Source organism: Pongo abelii, chromosome 15 (genome assembly GCF_028885655.2).
Source record: "Pongo abelii isolate AG06213 chromosome 15, NHGRI_mPonAbe1-v2.0_pri, whole genome shotgun sequence".
NCBI lineage: Eukaryota > Metazoa > Chordata > Mammalia > Primates > Hominidae > Pongo > Pongo abelii.
In genome coordinates this window covers 61270666-61289709 of record NC_072000.2, presented here as the reverse complement: position 1 = coordinate 61289709, position 19044 = coordinate 61270666, and the positions used below count along the sequence as shown (strand labels likewise).

The 19044-nt window shown below is 34.9% G+C and overlaps 1 protein-coding gene across 3 annotated transcripts in view; it reads left to right on the top strand.

Annotated features, from left to right (window-relative positions):
• EXOC5 (exocyst complex component 5) overlaps positions 1-19044 on the top strand; it is a 61835-nt gene that overhangs the window by 22687 nt on the left and 20104 nt on the right. For all 3 annotated transcript variants that reach the window (XM_002824776.5, XM_009249105.4, XM_024231370.3), the window contains exons 4-12: positions 1609-1803; positions 6227-6291; positions 8487-8515; positions 10034-10143; positions 11808-11852; positions 11957-12097; positions 13113-13195; positions 14134-14343; positions 15969-16116. In XM_002824776.5, the coding sequence (XP_002824822.1) occupies positions 1609-1803; positions 6227-6291; positions 8487-8515; positions 10034-10143; positions 11808-11852; positions 11957-12097; positions 13113-13195; positions 14134-14343; positions 15969-16116 (1026 nt within the window). The remainder of the gene's footprint in view (positions 1-1608; positions 1804-6226; positions 6292-8486; positions 8516-10033; positions 10144-11807; positions 11853-11956; positions 12098-13112; positions 13196-14133; positions 14344-15968; positions 16117-19044) is intronic.

Below are 19044 nucleotides of genomic sequence, written 5' to 3'. Positions count from 1 at the left end.
CTCCTGTCTCAGCCTCCCGAGTAGGTAGGATTACATGCACACACCACCACATCCAGCTAATTTTTTTGTATTTTTAGTAGAGATTTTGCTATGTTGGCCAGGCTTGTCTTGAACTCCTGACCTCAGGTGATCCGCCTGCCTCAGCCTCCCAAAGTGCTAGGATTACAGGTGTGAGCTACTGCTCCTGGCCTTGATTGCCCTTAGTGTAGTTTGGAATATTGTTTAGCTTTGCTGCCTCCCAGGGATCATTAGTTCTTTAGTGTTAGGGATTAGCAAACTGATTTCTGCTAAAGTTTCAATTTTTTAGATTCCTTTTCTTAAACGTATGTTGCTATGAGAAATAAGGAAGTCAGTAATTTAAGATAAGGAATGCATTTTTAAGTAGTTAAGGTGACAGTTTCTAAATACTTCTAATGCGGTTTTCCCTTGGTAATAATAATAATATTAATAGTTAAGCTAATAAACTCTGGGACCAGTCTGCCTGAGTTTGAGTTTCAGCTCTGCCACTTATGAACTGTGTAATGTCAAGCAATTTAACCTTTTCACGGCTCAGGTTTTTTTTAAATCTGTAAAGTGTGTTGTTGAGAGGATTATATAAGTAAATACATGTAATATGCTTAGAACAGTGTCTAGTCTAGCACAGAGAAAGTCCTTAATAAAATGTTTACAGCTCTTCCCCACCTCAATTTAAGGTTGGAAAAATGTCCCATACTAGATTATCAGCAGTTCCACTGTTGGCAATTACAAGGCATTCATTGCATTCAATATCGTTATGCCACAGGACAATCATTGTACCCTGGGAGAAGGGAAAGAATATTCTAGAAAGTAATATACCTTTGCCTTAGTAGAATAATTGCTACTTTTCTGTTTTCAAAACTGGGAAAGAACTATTTTACTTTATATATAAACATCACTTTTTAAATATTTAAAATAAATTGGTATATTTTACTACTGACCTTTTTTTTTTTTTTTTTTTGAGGCAGAGTTTTACTCTGTTACCTAGGCTGGACTGCAGTGGTGCAATCTCAGCTCACTGCAACCTCTGCCTCCTGAGTTCAAGCGATTCTCCTGCCTCAGCCTCCCAGCTAGCTGGGGTTGCAGGGCCCACCACCAAACCCGGCTAATATTTGTATTTTTAGTAGAGATTGGGTTTTACCATGTTGGCCAGGCTGGTCTTGAACTCCTGACCTCAAGTGATCTGCCTCCCTCGGCCTCCTACTGACATATTTTTTATTCTTTTCAGTTTAGTAGCAAGAGAGCTCTTTAGATGTCTGGTCCTTTTCATACTTAGCTAATTGTTTTCAGAATCATTATTTGGGGCTAAATGGTGTTGAGTGTTTTGTTAAAACAGGATGAGGAATAAACAGCTTTTTTTGTTCGCTTTTTTGTTGATTAATGTACTCATAAATATTATTATAATAGTTAATGGTATAAAAGTTTGCAATTTGGTTAACAGTTTTCAGATCATGTCACACTAATGAGCATGAATTTTGTAGATCATCTCATATATAACTTCTGTTATCTTTAGTTAGTAGCAATAAGAGTAGTAGTTTAGATTATAAACTCAGCACACTGATTGTATTTTATGCTTATGCACATTTTTCCTAGGTTGCCTTCCAACATTTCCAAGAACTAGATGAGCACATTAGCTATGTAGCAACTAAAGTCTGTCACCTTGGAGACCAGTTAGAGGGGGTAAACACACCCAGACAACGCGCAGTGGAGGCTCAGAAATTGATGAAATACTTTAATGAGTTTCTAGATGGAGAATTGAAATCTGATGTTTTTACAAATTCTGAAAAGGTAAGTGCTGTCAGAGGATAAAACCAAATCACAGCATTAATAACAGTGCCCTAATTATGAGCTGCAATAATTGCTTTCCAGAGTTAGACTTCAAATCACTGAGTAGCTGACTTATTAAAAGTTTTTATTGTTCTGAAACGTAAACTAATACAGTTTCTTGTAGATTGCTGATGAAGTGTTAATATTGAGATGTTTAATTGGGTTTCCTGGCATTTTTTTAATGAAATTTTTTGTGGCTTAAAAATGCTGTGGTAACTGTTCATAAATATCTCTTTGCCATAGCTTTCTTTCAGTATTAACAGAATTTCTGTAGTTTTTAAATAGTGACAGTCCATTGGGTGGTGGTGGGGTGGTCTGACCTAAATCATTGATAAGCTGAGATGCTTTTCTGTAAAGGAATAAGGAATTCAGAACTTCTGGTTTTTATTACTTGAATAAAGGTCTCTTATAAAGAATTAAAGCAGTTTGGACCAAGGAGAACTGAAAAAAATTCTGAATTAATTGTTTATGTTAATCCTTTTCATAGCACTAGTCACTTACTCCTGGTCTAAGGGTACATGGTATTGGCTGCTCTGCAATCTTGAAAGAAGGTAATTTAGCTCACTTTCTTCCCCTCAAGGGAAAAAAAAAAATCAAAATGTGTGAGAAAATGGACATTCTTATGGATCTTATATGTACATGGCAACATTGTCCACTCATATTGAATACAGTCTTCCTGAATTATTCCAGATTTACTCCATAGAATATTTCAGATAGTGAAATGTAAAAGCTAAGTATTATTGAGACTCACTTTGAATTAAGCAACACTTTTTTTAATAGAACTCTATAGGGTTATAGAACTTACAATTTTTAGAGTTCTTTGGAAAATAGTTATGTGTGTACAGATAATTCCTCTAAAGAAAAGGCGTTTTTGAAAAATTTAGTTTTTCAAGTACAGGTGGTTTTTTGGTTATAAGAATGAGTTCTTATAGTGTTAAATTCTGAGTTTTTAGTGTACCTGTCACCCAAACATTGTACACTGTACCCAATATGTAGTCTTGTACCCCTTATTCCCCTCCCAACTTCCGCCTGTAGAGTCCCCAAAGTCCATTATATCACTCTGTATGTTTTTGTGTCCTCATAGCTTAGCTCCTGCTTTTATAAATGAGAACATATGGTATTTGGTTTTCCATTCCTGAGTAACTTCATTTAGAGTAATGGCCTCCAGCTCTGTCCAAGTTGCTGCAAAACACATTATTTTGTTCCTTTTTGTGGCTGAGTAGTTTTCCATGGTGTAAACATACCATATTTATCTTTATCTGCTCGTTGGTTGATGGGCACTTAGGTTGGTTCCATATCTTTGCAGTTGAATTAATTTTTGGCCTAGTTCTACCAGTTAGCCATCCTTAAGAACTCATATAGTATTAGATTGCCAATTATTAGATAAACTCCTAGCTATCTCAATTTCTGGACTCTGTACCAATCACCTTCCCAATGGAAAGAAAAGGAAAAAGCACCCACAGAGCTAGACCAATGTGTGATTGTGGGAGGAATTAGAATGGGATAAGATATCAACACATCATATTCTTTTTCTTCTTTCCCCCTAGTCATTTTTGTTTTTTTAATTGTTTTTTAGAATCTTGGCTGGGTGTGGTGGCTCAGGCCTGCAATCCCAGCACTTTAGGAGGCTGAGGCAGGACGATTGCTTGGGCTTAGGAGTTTAAAACCAGCCCGGGCAACATGGTGAAACCCCATCTCTACCAAAAAAAAAAAAAAATTAGCTGACCGTTGTGGCACATGTCCATAGATCCTAGCACTCAGGAGGCTGAGGCAGGAGGATTGCTTGAGCCCCAGAGGTTGAGGCTGCAGTGAGCTGTGACTGCCACACTGCACTCCAGCCTGGGTGACAGACAGACCCTGTCTCAAGAAAAAAAAAAAAGGAATCTTCTCATATTCTGAAAACAAAAACAAAAACAAAAATACCTTATTATGTGTTTACCTCTGTCCTTACACATATGTTGGTTTTTGTTTTTTTTTTCTTTTTTCTTTTTTTTTGAGACGGAGTCTCGCTCTGTCCCCCAGCTGGAGTGCAGTGGCGCAATCTCGGCTCACTGCAACCTCCGCCTCCTGGGTTCACGCCATTCTCCTGCCTCAGCCTCCCTAGTAGCTGGGACCACAGGCGCCTGCCACCATACTCGGCTAATTTTTTGTATTTTTAGTGGAGATGGGGTTTCACCATGTTAGCCAGGATGGTCTCCATCTGCTGACCTCGTGATCCGCCCACCTTGGCCTCCCAAAGTGCTGGGATTACAGGCGTGAGCCACTGCGCCTGGCCTGTTTTTCTTTTTTACCTGGAATGGCAGCTTATTGTTCCTCATGTGGATAATACTTGATGACTGTGATTATCTTTAACACTATTAGCAAGGGTAGTCTCTTACCTCACCCAAATGTCAATAACTATTAGAATATAGTTTTGCCAGCTTTTATTACTTATTGTTGTAGTATATTTTAACTGACTAAATGTTGTATATTGTAACCTTAAGAGATATCTGTTACTTTACACAATTTTTATAAAATAATTTGCTATGGAAATTAAATATAAACAAGTGCCATTTACCTCTATACTACTTAGTACATTAAACAAAGTTTGCAACAGCACAATGATGATGATGACTTCTTGAACAAAAACAAACTCCTTATGGAAGCATAGAGCAGGCTGTGTGCCAAGTATATTATTTCTGAAGGGGGTATTGGTGAGAGAAAATGATGGATTTTGCTAATACAACTAAATGGCATGGTGAGGACAGATACTGCAGTGATATTTGTGCCCATATACAACAGGACAGAGTGAGTGTTTGGTAGTTGAAAATGACAGTGACCTGCTGACTAGGAGAAAAGGGATGACTGAAGCAGAAATGCTATATTCACTATAATTTGGAGCAAGAAGGGAGAAGAGGCTCTGCTGTTGTTATTCACAGTTGCTTGTCAGAGTTCATATGCCTACTTAGAAAAATCTGTATTGGGCAGGGCATGGTGTCTCAAGCCTGTAATCCCAGCACTTTGGAAAGCCAAGGTGGGCAGATCACTTGAGGCCAGGTGTTCAAGACCAGCCTGGCTAACATGGCGAAACCCCATCTCTACTAAAAAAATACCAGAATTAGCTGGGTGTGGTGGTGCATGCCTATAATCCCAGCTACTTGGGAGTCTGAGGCATGAGCATTGCTTGAACCCAGGAGGTGGAGATTGTAGTGAGCCAAGATCATGCCACTGCACTCCAGTCTGGGTGACTGAGCAAGACTCTGTCTCAAAAAAAAGAGAAAATAAAAAACTATATTGATGTTCCTAGCTCTTCCTTCATATTTATGAGTCTCACTGTTTTTTCAAATGTAAAAGAAAATGAATCTTCATAAAATGAATTATTAAAATTGTGCCAAAGTAAAACTGAGAACTAATTTGAGATTTAAAGAATGAATGAACATTATAGAACTCCCCTAAACTGTTGTGTAAATAAGCACAGATATCTGCATTAAAGAATTTTAGAACTCTTGCCTAAGTTCCTTAGTTCCACAACTTGAATAAATTTACACATTTCTGGCTGGGCTCGGTGGCTCACACCCGTAATCCCAACACTTTGGGAGGCCGAGGTGGGCGGATCACCTGAGGTCAGGAGTTCAAGACCAGCCTGACCAATATAAAGAAACCCCGTGTCTACTAAAAATACAAAAATTAGCTGGGCATGGTGGCATGCGCCTGTAATCCCAGCTACTCGGGAGGCTGAGACAGGAGAATCACTTGAACCCAGGAGGCAGAGGTTGCAGTGAGCAGAGATCGCGCCATTGCACTCCAGCCTGGGCCACAAGAGTGAAACTCTGTCTCAAAAAAAAAAAAAAAAAGACAGAAAGAAAAGAAATATACACATTTCTATATTGTATTTCATCATGGGGCTTTACATTAAACTTTATCTTTTCTTTTAGAACAAGTGTTATAAATTCATATGATCAGTAATGACAGGCATTTAACTTAAAGTAGGATATATGTGGCAGTATGCTCTAAATTATTTTTATAAATCTTCTTTATCCTTTTCGGGTTCATAAACTTAGAATTCTGAGATTTACACTTGGCTTTCAGCAAGCAATGATTTGAATTTCTTTGGAATAAACTTGAACTACAGGTTTCATTGGGAAGGGATTGTGGCATCAAAAAAATCACAGAATTTCAGTACCAGAAAGCTAAATGTTGATGTTATTATTGACTCAATTGGCAACACCCCAAATGTATTCTTGTTGCTCATAAAGTTTTATTTGTTGTGGATTTTTAAAGGAAATTTTTTTAGGGAAGGGACTGTGGGCATATGCAGGGAGATATTACTAATTTCAAATATATAATTATTTTTTGATATGCCTATAAGTTTTTTAAATTATTGCTTTTATTTATTTTTTCATAGATAAAGGAAGCAGCAGACATCATTCAGAAGTTGCACCTAATTGCCCAAGAGTTACCTTTTGATAGGCAAGTTCATTTCTCAAGAGCTAATTTGAATATATGGTATAATTTATAAAATAAAATTGTATCTTTTCCTGTATGATTTTTCTTTGCCCATTAATTAAACAGAAATTTATTGAGCACTTGCTGGTTCATTTACTTGCTAGTTTATTCACTTTGTACAAGATGCAGTGTAAAATAGTTTATTGAAAAAATACAGTCTCTTCTTAATATCTAAATTTAATGATAGGCCTTGAAATAATTTCAGTCCCTGTCTCCTGAAAAAAATTTGATGAAGGAGAATTTTGAAATCAACTGAGGTAAAATTTGGATTTTCATATTTTGGACTTTGAGAACCAGGTAGGGGATAGAGAGAACACTTTTCCTATTTCCTGATGAAGGTTCTTAGGCTTTTGGAGGCCTTGGACACCTTTGAAAAGCTGATGAACACTATCACCTTTCTTCAGGAAATTAAGATACACACAGATTATTGTATACAATTTCATGGAGTTTTAGACTCCAGCCTATCCACAGAACTCTTCCTATGGACTTCAGGTTAAGAACCCCTTTTTTTTTAAAATGCAAGGCCCCAGAGCCGTTACTAAGTTAGATTTCATCCTAAAATAAACCATCCACTGAGAAGGAAATTTTTTCATGATTTCTTCTAGTGTATGGAATGTCAGACTCTTTAATAAACTGTTGGTAAAATAGTACTTCCTCCATGTGAATATTTGAAAGAAATATGATTTAATATATTACAAATGATACATAGTAATAGACATATAATATGTTATTTTTGTTCATACTTGAAGATCTTCAGGAACAGATAAAATATGGATATATTGCTATACTTAAAGCTTAACCATTATCTCCCAAACATGTAATGAATTCCCCCTAAAAATGTATCTATTTTATTCTCAACTCTGATTATCATGAAGAATTAGCAATAATGATCATCTGTCATTCTTAATAATAATCTGGTAGTTGCCCAGCATTATGATTTAACTTACTGTAATACTTTTTAAAGTCACCCACCAAAACTTCTTTTTAACTTTATCTCATTTCGGAATTGGACTATTTACTTAAATGGGTAAAATGTCTAGCTCAAAATAGGCTCATAATAATTATTGACTGCATCCCCCTACCCTGTCTTCATTCTATTTTTCCACTCCAGAACACATATGCATATATATATATGAATATGAATGTGTGTGTGTATGTGTGTGTATATATATATATGTCTAATTAGGATATATATTCAACTCCAAGGCTTGGTGAAGAGGCTAAAACAAAACCATAAGAGAAGTATGTACCTGAGTGGTGGTGAATATGAATGTGTGTGTGTGTGTGTGTGTGTGTGTATATATGTGGAGTTGAATATATATCCTAATTAGATTCAGTTTTTTCACACAGATTAATACAGCCTTATATGTGATCTGATCTACTGTGACTTTGATACATCATTTTTGTATAACACTCTAGATTTTTATTTCCTTCTTCATTTGTCTTTGGCATCTCTTTTGCCAGCTACTCTCCTCTCTCTTCAAACAATTGCACACGATCTTAAAATATTTCTTTTTCATGCTATGCATTTCACTTAGACATTTGAGATTTGAAAAAATTCTACTGTGTGGTATTTTAGTTTTTTAATTTGTAAAGATTGAATGGCTACTCTGCTAGGCACATTGCTGGGTCTTTTTATCATTTGTCATTAATATATCATTATCATATAATATATTATTTGATCATCTTTTTCTTTTGAATAATAATGATGGAACTTTATTTTTAAAAATACCAACCATGGGAATGGGGAGGGAGACAAATAATCAAGTGTATTTAAAATGCCAGTAAATAAAAGTAAGAACAGTAAGTCAGTTTTGGGACTGGCTGGGTTGTTAGTGTCTTATGCAGAGCAGTTGATTCTTTAAAAAGAGAATTGATTTTCAATGTGAATTTCCTAAATGAGAACCAGCTACCTACCTACATTAAGTTTTATCACCTGGCATGCTTCCTATCAGAATTCTCTCCTCTGATTTTGTCTTTTTTCTTTTTACGATAACCTTTTAACTTTATAATGGTTTTGGATTTACAGAAAAGTTGCAAAGATAGTACAGATGGTTCTCATATCCCCTGCACCCAGTTTCCCCTTTGGTTAGCATCTTACATTGCCATAGGATGTTTGTCACAACTAATGAAGCTCATCGTTGGTTTTTGTCTTTCAGATTTTCAGAAGTTAAATCCAAAATTGCAAGTAAGTGATGTATTTATTTTACCTTTTTTTAATAAGTAAAAAAACTACTTGTGTAAAAATAAAACAGCAAAAGGAGAAAAAGCAGGAACAATGTCATCTTCCTACCCTAGTAGGCCACTGCATAGAAGATCCCTGAGTTTGATTTCTTTTCCCTCAAAACAACCATTACCAGTTTTTTGGATATTCTTGCAGAATAATCTATGGATATACAAGCCTAACACATAAATTCTATGTATGTGTGTGTGTACATATGTATTTGTATGTATGGATACTTATATGTACTTCTATCCTCATTTATTTTTAAATAATTGCTATCATACTATATAAATAGCTTTATACCTTGCATTTTTAATTTAATGGTGCATTTTGGAAATTGTGTGCTTTCCATACATCTATCTCTGAATAAGATTCTCTTTTTTTTTTTTTTAAGATTATATAAGCATTTCAGTATCTATTTAACTCCTTACATGATTAGTTTGGTTCTTGCCAGTCTTGGATTTTATTTTAGGTTAGATCATTCTAGGTTTTTGAAAAGACCACTAAATTTGCAGGTTCCGTGGTAGCTGGGGTCACTATTTAGAGTAGGCCACTGCATAGAAGATTCAAAGATTCATCTATATTCCCAAAAAGTCTTAGAATAAGGATGACACGGCTAGTTAGACTTCCTGGGAATATTTTTGATCACAATAGATTAGTCTGAAGTTCAGGTGTTCATTAAGAACCATACTAGCCTCAAGAATATAGTGAATAGGGCCGGACATGGTGGTTAGCACCTGTAATCCCAGCACTTTGGGAGGCCGAGGTGGGTGGATCACCTGAGGTCAGGAGTTCGAGACCAGCTTGGCCAACATGGTGAAACCCCGTCTCTACTAAAAATACAAAAATTAGCTGGGTGTGGTAATGGGTGTCTGTAATCTTAGCTACTCGGGAGGCTGAGGCAGGAGAATCGCTTGAACCCAGCAGGTGGAGGTTGCAGTGAGCCGAGATTGCGCCACTGCACTTTGACTGGGTGACAGAGAGAAACTCTGTCTCGAAAAAAAAAAAAAAGAAAAGAAAATGAAAAAAATATAAATATTGCATATTATCAGATGAGATTTGGTGTTCAGTCATCAGTCCACTATTGTTCTAGGTAGAGGCATCAGAACTCTAGTAAAGAGTTCTGTAGTCCTCTTCACCCTTTCCATGTGTAGGATTTTTCATGTGCGTTGCTATCAGAAATAGCATCTGGAGGATTTTTTCCAGTCAGCTACTGGTTTAAGTAACAGTGGCATGTGACAGTCAGACTCTGGAAAGCTCAGTAATTTTGCCAGTTTGGAAGTTTTTTGTCTTGAAAATATAGATTTATATGCCACAGTATATTACAGGGGCTAGGTTCACGGCCTATAATCTCATTTGTTTTTGTAATTCCTTCAAAAGAAAGCTATATTCATAGTCATTATATTTGTAAATAATGTAGATACTCTTAAATAACGTGGATGCCTTGTATGCCTCAGTGTAGCTGAATGACTTTATTTTTAGGTAAATACCATGATTTAGAATGCCAGCTGATTCAGGAGTTTACCGGTGCTCAAAGAAGAGGTGAAATCTCCAGAATGAGAGAAGTAGCAGCAGTTTTACTTCATTTTAAGGTAAATAGTAGGAATTAAAAATGAATAGTGTTCAAGGCTTTGGAAATTGTGGAAGTTCTATGTATTATAGTCTCTGATTTCCCCCATTCATTATATAACTATATCACAGTGATAATTTTCATTGTTTTGAGTAATTTGTACATTTGATACTCTGTAAATGGTATTGAATGTTATATATTTAATATTTAAGGTTTTATATTCAATAATATTAATATTGAATTAAAATTAATTGATCAATTAAATATTGATGAATTTTTATGCTTTGATAAAAAAATCATATTGTCTGCCTTTTTGCTTTCGCATATTATGATATAGGTGAAAAGAAGTAAAACGCGACCGTAAATATCTGTAGGATATAGGAACCAGAGAGTAGATGGAACTTGATTAGTAAGAGACTTAAATCCAAGGGACCTCAGGAGGTAATACAAAAGAATTTTGTATTACGGAATTGTTTTCCTAGAATTTGAACTGGGGAGAGAATCCCTGTGTAGGAGTATATTTCTGCAAAGAAAGTGCTTAAAGAAATGGTTCTTCCTTCAATCTGTTTCTTTGATTTGTATCAGATTAGGGAAAGGGAAGCTATTTGTTGGACTTTTCATTTTGGTAAAATCTGAGTGAGTATTGAGAATGGCCCTTGAGACAGTAGTGCACTTTATATTGCTTTCCTTACTGGTTTTTATGTATGATTTATTAATAGGCAAAAATCTCATTATGGTGAGCTTAATGACAAATTAGTTTGTTTTAAACACATTTTATTAAAATATATTCAGTTTAAAAAGTAAATTTCCAAACTACCAGCTGAATACAACTGTCCAGATTCTTGCAAGGAAAACCAAATGCTAGAGAAAGGCCAGGCGCAATGGCTCACTCCTGTAATCCCATTGTTTTGGGAGGCCGAGGCGGGTGGATCAGTTTAGCTCAGGAGTTCGAGATCAGCCTAGGCAACATGGTGAAACCCTGTCTCTACAGAAAATACAAAAATTAGCCGGAGGGGAGGCATGCGCCTGTAGTCCCAGCTACTCAGGAGGCTACAGCAGGAGGATCGCTTGAGCCTGGGAGGCAGAGGTTGTAGTTAGCCAAGATGACACCATTGCACTCCAGCTTGGGTGACAGGAGTGAAATCCTGTCTCAAAAAAAAAAATATATATATACACACACACACACACACACACACACACACGTATATATACACACACTTTTTAATATATATAAATATTTTTATATGTATATAAAACAGATACATATATATATGTAAAACCTTTTCCCAAGACCTTGACTCTCTGTGTATGTGTGTGTTTGTGTGTATGCGTGTGGGTGGGTGGGTGTGAGTGGGTGTGTTTTGGAGTTGAAGGAGATGGCTAGATGATCATAGGACAAAAATTACTCTAAAGAACTCAGTTACATACTTCATCTTTCTTGTTTTAGTCTAAAGTTCAACAAGGATATCTACCAACTGATAAATTTTATCATAGAAAGTGACTAGGGAGTCGATACCTTTATCAAATTACTGGTTTTCTACAGTTAATTTTATTTAAGTCCAACAGGTGTTGCTCTTGGCCATTTACTGGTAAATAGTCATAGCTTTATGACATATAACACTTTTTTTTGAAATAATAATTATTATAATTGAATCAGAATAATAACAATGTGTTTCTTCCTTGTAGGGTTATTCCCATTGTGTTGATGTTTATATAAAGCAGTGCCAGGAGGTAACGTAACAGTACACTTTGTTGGATATTATTTTATGCTAATTGGTGTTTTAATATCATGTAGAAATTATGTGTTCACTGTGTAAAATGTCTCTGCTGTTCAGGGTGCTTATTTGAGAAATGATATATTTGAAGATGCTGCAATACTCTGTCAACGAGTGAACAAACAAGTTGGAGATATCTTCAGTAATCCAGAAACAGTCCTGGCTAAACTTATTCAAAATGTATTTGAAATCAAACTACAGGTAATTTTAAATAGTAACAAATTAAATAGTTCTTAAGGCAATATGTAATTTTTTCCGTATATTTTAAAAGTATTTTTAAAATTTAGTTTACTTATGTAATGACCTTAGAAATAGTAATCTAGTTAAGGAGAAAGGAATCCTCATGCTTTTTAAAAAATGTTTTGTTATTCACCAAGAAGAAAGTGCTAATCAATAAGTATCATCAGAGAACATGCTTGAAATTTGTGTAGTATTCGTAGTAGTAGTATAAAATATTGTGGTAAGATAGCCTTGAAGATTTTTCTTTTTTTTGGTCCCTGCCTTCACCAATAGATGTCATTTGTGAAACCGAACAAGAATTACAAGAGCAGTCTGTAGAATTTTTAATAATATGGTACTAACCTGAAAAGGGAAAACACAGAAATTTAATTTGCCCCCATATCACTGTACTTTCAGATAACATTTCCTAAGCTATGTTTACAACTGGATTAAACAACATTCAATAAATGTTTGCTTTTTTTTTTTTTTAACACAATTCAGGAATTTTGGTAGTATTGTCATTCTCTAGAAGTGGGGATGTAATGTACAGCATTTCACACATTTACTGTCTAAGAAACCCTGTTTTGGAGTAATGCCTATAGACGTCTGAAGGAACACTAGTGTTACCTGGAACTCAGTTTGGGAGATGCTGCTTTAAGGAATTGACTCTATTGTTTGTACTCTCAGTTTTGTTTTTTTGATGTACCTCACAGAGCAGAATAGGCCAATTTAAAAGAAAAGGTATTTCTAAATTCTTAATACTTATTCCTAAGACTGATAAAGATCCTCTACAGGTAAATATGAGAAGTGGTAAAATGTAAAAACCTGTTTTAAAATATTTTATGATTGGTCTGTTTTCTGTACATTGCCTTTTTGATTGGATTGTAAGTCAGAAAGGTTCAAAACTGTGGAGTGAATTTTAAAAGAAAAAAAATCTTGAGAAGTTGTAGAATTTAATATTTACCTAATTAACAGAATGTTAACCTTTTTCTTTTAGAGTTTTGTGAAAGAGCAGTTAGAAGAATGTAGGAAGTCTGATGCAGAGCAATATCTCAAAAATCTCTATGATCTCTATACAAGGTAAATTTTTAATAATTAGAAAACAATAGGTAACAGATTTTTTAAATTTTCTTGGTAGAAAACGAAGTATTCAGGTATTTCTGAATAAGTTTGTCACCAGTTTACCTTTTAGCATTAAATACTTAGCTGTATAGACTAGTTATTGTACAAGACTGTATTGTTAATACATTAACGTGAGGAATTGGATGTTACGCTTTATCTTTTCTCTAAACATTAGTGTAATTACATTTATCTGCAGTCAAAACTTTAGAAACTGCAAAAGGAAGTGATGTAATCTTAACAAATGACAATTTCAGCTCTTAAATCTTCTGTAGGAATTTGTCTTGTGCTTTTGTAAATGTCAGTGTTACTCTTAGAGATTGTCTCAGAAGCTTCATATGGAGTTTTGTGGGGGTTTTTTTTTCCTTGACTTTTCCCAACCCTTTTACTCTTCTTCAGTGTCTTCATGTTGGGAGAAGGTTTTTCCAAAGTTACCGTAATGGGGAAGTCCATCTCAACAACAACACTGTTATGACCCTATCTTCAGCAATGGGAAATAGAAAATTAGAGGGAAAGTCCACAAGGACAAAACAAAAGAGGGTGAACAGACAGTAGATCTCTCAGTACTCTGTTTTGGGTCCCATGTGATGAATGGCATTAGACATACTTGAGGCCAGTCTGCCACTCTTGCCATTTCTGGACTAGTTCATTGCCTCACAAGTTCTTTTCCTAGGAATTTATAACAGTTCTCAAAACCATAAAGTTGTTCGTAATATTTCACTGTATTTATATGTAACCCTGTAGAGTTGATCTCTGCATTATAAGTACTCTCCCAGAGTTTAAGAAATGGTGGCTTAACATAAGTCATTAAAGTCACGTTGCAAAAATTTGTATTCCTTAATATTGTTACTATACCTAAAACGTATATTAATCTTTTTCTCCCCCTTTTTCATGAAAAGAACCACCAATCTTTCCAGCAAGCTGATGGAGTTTAATTTAGGTACTGATAAACAGACTTTCTTGTCTAAGCTTATCAAATCCATTTTCATTTCCTATTTGGAGAACTATATTGAGGTGGAGACTGGATATTTGAAAAGCAGAAGTGCTATGATCCTACAGCGCTATTATGATTCGAAAAACCATCAAAAGAGATCCATAGGCACAGGAGGGTGAGTATTTTTGTTAAATACTTCTGTTAAAACTGAAGACATTAATAACTTCATTATATTTGGGCAAATTATCAAATGTTGACTATCATTAGAATTTTCTGTGAAGAGTGCTTTTAATCCAGATTTTATATTATTGATCAAATCTTGTTCTTAAACCACATGTTGAAATGACCTAACATAACATGATTGAAATGTAAGCTGGGCATGGTAACTCACTCCTGTAATCACAACACTTTGGGAGGCCAAGGTGGGCTGATCACCTGAGGTCTGGAGTTCGAGACCAGCCTGGCCAACGTGGTGAAATCCCATCTCTACTAAAAACACAAAAATTAGCTGGGCATGGTGGCAGACACCTGTAATCCCAGTCATTCAGGAGGCTGAAGCAGGAGAATCACTTGAACCCGGGAGGCGGAGGTTGCAGTGAGCCAAGATTGTGCCACTGCACTCCAGCCTGGGCGACACAGCAAGACTCCGCGTCAAAAAAAAAAAAAAAAGTAAAGCAGATATTTGTCAATTAAAAAATAATGTTTTAAAACTATCGAGCAGAACACTAGTAATATAAAAAGTTCCATAGTTTCTTTCATTTTTTTTTCTAGATAGAATAATTTCCAGGTTATTGACCAGGAAAAGCATCTTTTTTTTTTGTTACTGTTGCAGGTGTGAAAAAAATAGAAAATAGTTTGCAGTTTAAGTACCTTCAATTGATGAGTTTTGTTCAGAAACTTTAGCATAAAAAACTATTAAATTAATACCTTAATGCCTACAATTATTTACAGACTAGAAGAAAATAACTTGCTCCAAGAATAGTTGGCATCTCAGCTACCAGGCTTTAACTGCCTGGAACCCAGATTCTAAAAAGAGACAGAATGACTTTGGTGGACTCAAAGTCTAGAATCCCCACACATATATATCGAAACCAGTTTCTTATTTCCCATTTTGTTGTATATTAAATAATGATTAGAGAGAGTTAAAATTAGTAGTAAGAGGTAATACCTGAAAGGTAGTAGCAAGGAAGGGAAGAGGAAAACTAATGAATAATAGGAATTTGTGTGTGTGTGTGTGTGTGTGTGTGTGTGTGTTTACGGTAGTCTCGAGTTACATATCCTAAGAGCAAAAAAAGTTTAACCTTCCAAAGATACCCCATATAAGTGTTTCAGGTGACCCTCAGTAATTAAGAATAGCTAAATTATGTTTAATATATCTTCTTTAATATCATGAATAAATGTGCATAATCTTAAAATGACTATATTTTAAAATTGTTAAACTTTTAAAGGTTTCTTTTTAAACAGGACTATTGCGTTATTTAAAATGCCAACCTATTTGGAATAGCTCACTTTCTAAGGAAACCCAGCAAGTTTTACTATTGAGTCAGAATTGTAAGGCTGAATTGTAAAGCGACTTCAGAAATTAGAAGTCCAAATCTACTCATTTACCAGATGAAAATCTTCCGTTTAGAGATCAAGGCTAACTTTAATTCACAAAACTAGTAATTGGAATTAGAAATTAGGTCTCTTGGCTATTGGTCCATTTTTGTTGTTGTTGATATATACTAAGTTTGGAAGTACTCAAAGTTGAAATCTAAGTAAAATGTTTTCTTTTTTTCATTTGTCTTTATGATGTACTAGTATTCAAGATTTGAAGGAAAGAATTAGACAACGTACCAACTTACCACTTGGGCCAAGTATCGATACTCATGGGGAGACTTTTCTATCCCAAGAAGTGGTGGTTAATCTTTTACAAGAAACCAAACAAGCCTTTGAAAGATGTCATAGGGTAAGAGTGATCGTAAATTTATTTTACATATACAATTGTTCCTTGGTATCTTTGGGGAGTTGATTCTAGAACCTCCAAGGATACCAAAATCGTGGATGCTCAAGTCTGTTATATAAAGTGTGTAGTATTTGCATATATCCTATGCACATCCTCCTTTATACTTTAATTCATCTCTAGATTACTTATAATTATTTATATATATTATTACATTACCTAGTGCAACGTAAATCTCCGTAAGTAGTTGTAACTTTAGTGTTTAGGGGATGATGACGGTACATATTCAGTACAGATGCAACGATTCTCTTTTTTTTTTCTTGAATATTTTTTAATCTGTGGCTGGTTGAATCTGCTGATGCAGAACCCACAGATACAGAACTTACAGATAGAGAGAATTGACTATGTAGTTGTGTATTTTAAGTCTTACCTTGTTTTACTAAGATATAAATTTACTCTGATTAGGAACAACTATTTTTTGTAATAAAAGATAGGATTTTTGTTTTGGAGAACAGAATAATTTTAAAATTAGGAATAAATATGAATATAACTAAATTAAAGTTGAGCAGATCAAATTTTTGTTATGTAAGATTAAATGAAGATGTGAAAGGGACAGTTAGACTTTTCTCATGAAGAAATGGTGCATCAGGGAAAGAACAATGTTTTAAGAGCATCAACATCAAAGGGAAACAATGAAGATTTGGCTCCATTAAAACTTAGATTTTCCTCTCTAATAAACACAGTTTAGCAAACTAAACAAATAAGTCAGAGTGACAAAGTATTTGTAAATGATACTACTAGCAAAAGATTGTATGAAACAAATAATAGTAGCTAATAATTTTATAGTACATAATATGTTCCAGACACTCTTCTTCTTCTTTTTTTTTTTTATTATACTTTAAGTTCTGGGATACGTGTGCAGAACATGCAGGTTTGTTACATAGGTATACACGTGTCATGGTGGTTTGCTGCACCCATCAACCCGTCGTCGAATTAGGTATTTCTCCTAATGCTATTCTTCCCTTAGCCCCCCACCCCCACAACAGGCCCCAGTGTGTGATGTTCCCCTCCCTGTGTCCATGTGTTCTCATTGTTCAACTCCCACTTATGAGTGAGAACATGCAGTGTTTGATTTTCTGTTCCTGTGTTAGTTTGCTGAGAATAATGGTTTCCAGCTTCATCCATGTCCCTGCAAAGGACGTGAACTCATCCTTTTTGATGGCTGCATAGTATTCCATGGTATATATGTGCCACATTTTCTTTATCCAGTCTATCATTGATGGGCATTTGGGTTGGTTCCAAGTCTTTGCTATTGTGAATAGTGCTGCAGTAAACATACGTGTGTGTGTGTCTTAATAGTAGAATTGTAATCCTTTGGGTATATACCCCAGTAATGAGATTGCTGGGTCAAATGGTAATTCTGGTTCTAGATCCTTGAGGAATCACCACACTGTCTTCCACAGTGGTTGTACTAATTTACACTCCCACCAGCAGTGTAGAAGCATTCCTATTTCTCCAGATCCTCTCCAGCATTTGTTGTTTCCTGACTTTTTAATGATTGCCATTCTAACTGGCGTGAGATGGTATTTCATTGTGGTTTTGATTTGCATATCTCTAATGACCAGTGATGATGAGCTTTTTTTCATGTTTGTTAACTGCATAAATGTCTTCTTTTGAGAAGTGCCACTCTTCTAAGCATTTAAGTGTGTGTGTGTGTGTATGTACATATATCTTGTTTGTATGTAGTTTACATACATATATATATATATATATGTATGTAAACTTATTTCATCATATAACCACGCTGTGAGGTTGTTAGTTTGCAAATAAAGAACTGAGATACTTGGCTTTTAAGTAGTGGATTGAGAGTTGAGGCAGTCTTAATTATTTATATTGATGTATATAATCTATATTTATATTGAGACATCAAATTATACATGTGAATTTAAATCAGTAGAAAACAAGTCAAAGAATATGCATACGCAGTTTACAAAAAGAAAATGTAAATCCACTAGTACAATACTCAGTCTCACTAATAGGGAAATGCAACTTATTCATTAGGTTGGGATAAATTAAGAAGTCTGATGACCAAGTGTTGTTAAGGAAGTGGAGCAATAGCAGTTGTCACACACCGCCAATGGGAGTGAAATTGGTACGGTTATTTTGAGGATTAATTTGGCAGTTTCTTAGAGAAACTCATAGGTTCATGTGATATGTGTAACATCATAACAGCATTTTTTTTCATGGTGAAAAATTAAAAGCAAACTCTTTGAGTGTCCATCAAAAAAGAGAATTGTTAAACTGGTGTTTTTCATACAGTAGAAAACTATACAACAATTTAAATGAGTGAAGTAGAGTTACATGTGTCAACATGAATAAATCTCAAAAATACTTAGTATTGATATGACTGAATCATATGGTTTTTTTTTAAGGAAGCTGCCAAACTAATAGTGTGTAGTGATATTTGTTTATAGTTTTAGTTTCATTTTCCTAATGCAATGATGATTCATGTTGAGCATCTTTTCATGTGCTTATTTGTCATCAATATATACTCTCTGGTGAAGTGTTTGTTCAGATCTTTTGTGCATTTTTAAATCAATTGTGTGTTTTCTTATTTTTTGAGCACTCTATATTGTTACAATTTATCAGATATGATTTGCACATTTTTTTCTGCCTGTGGCTTATCTTTTTATTCTCATCAGTATTTCTAAGGATAGATGTTCTTAATTTTGATGACATCCAATTTAGTAATACTTTTCTGTTCTGGATGGTGATTTTGGTGTCATATATAAGAAATCTTTGCCTCACCAAAGGTTACAAAGTTTTCCTCCTATGTTTTCTTCTTTTAGAGTTTGAGGCTTTATGTTAAGATGTATAATCAATTTTGAGTTAAGTTATACAGTATTGTGGATCAAAGTTCATAATTTTACAATT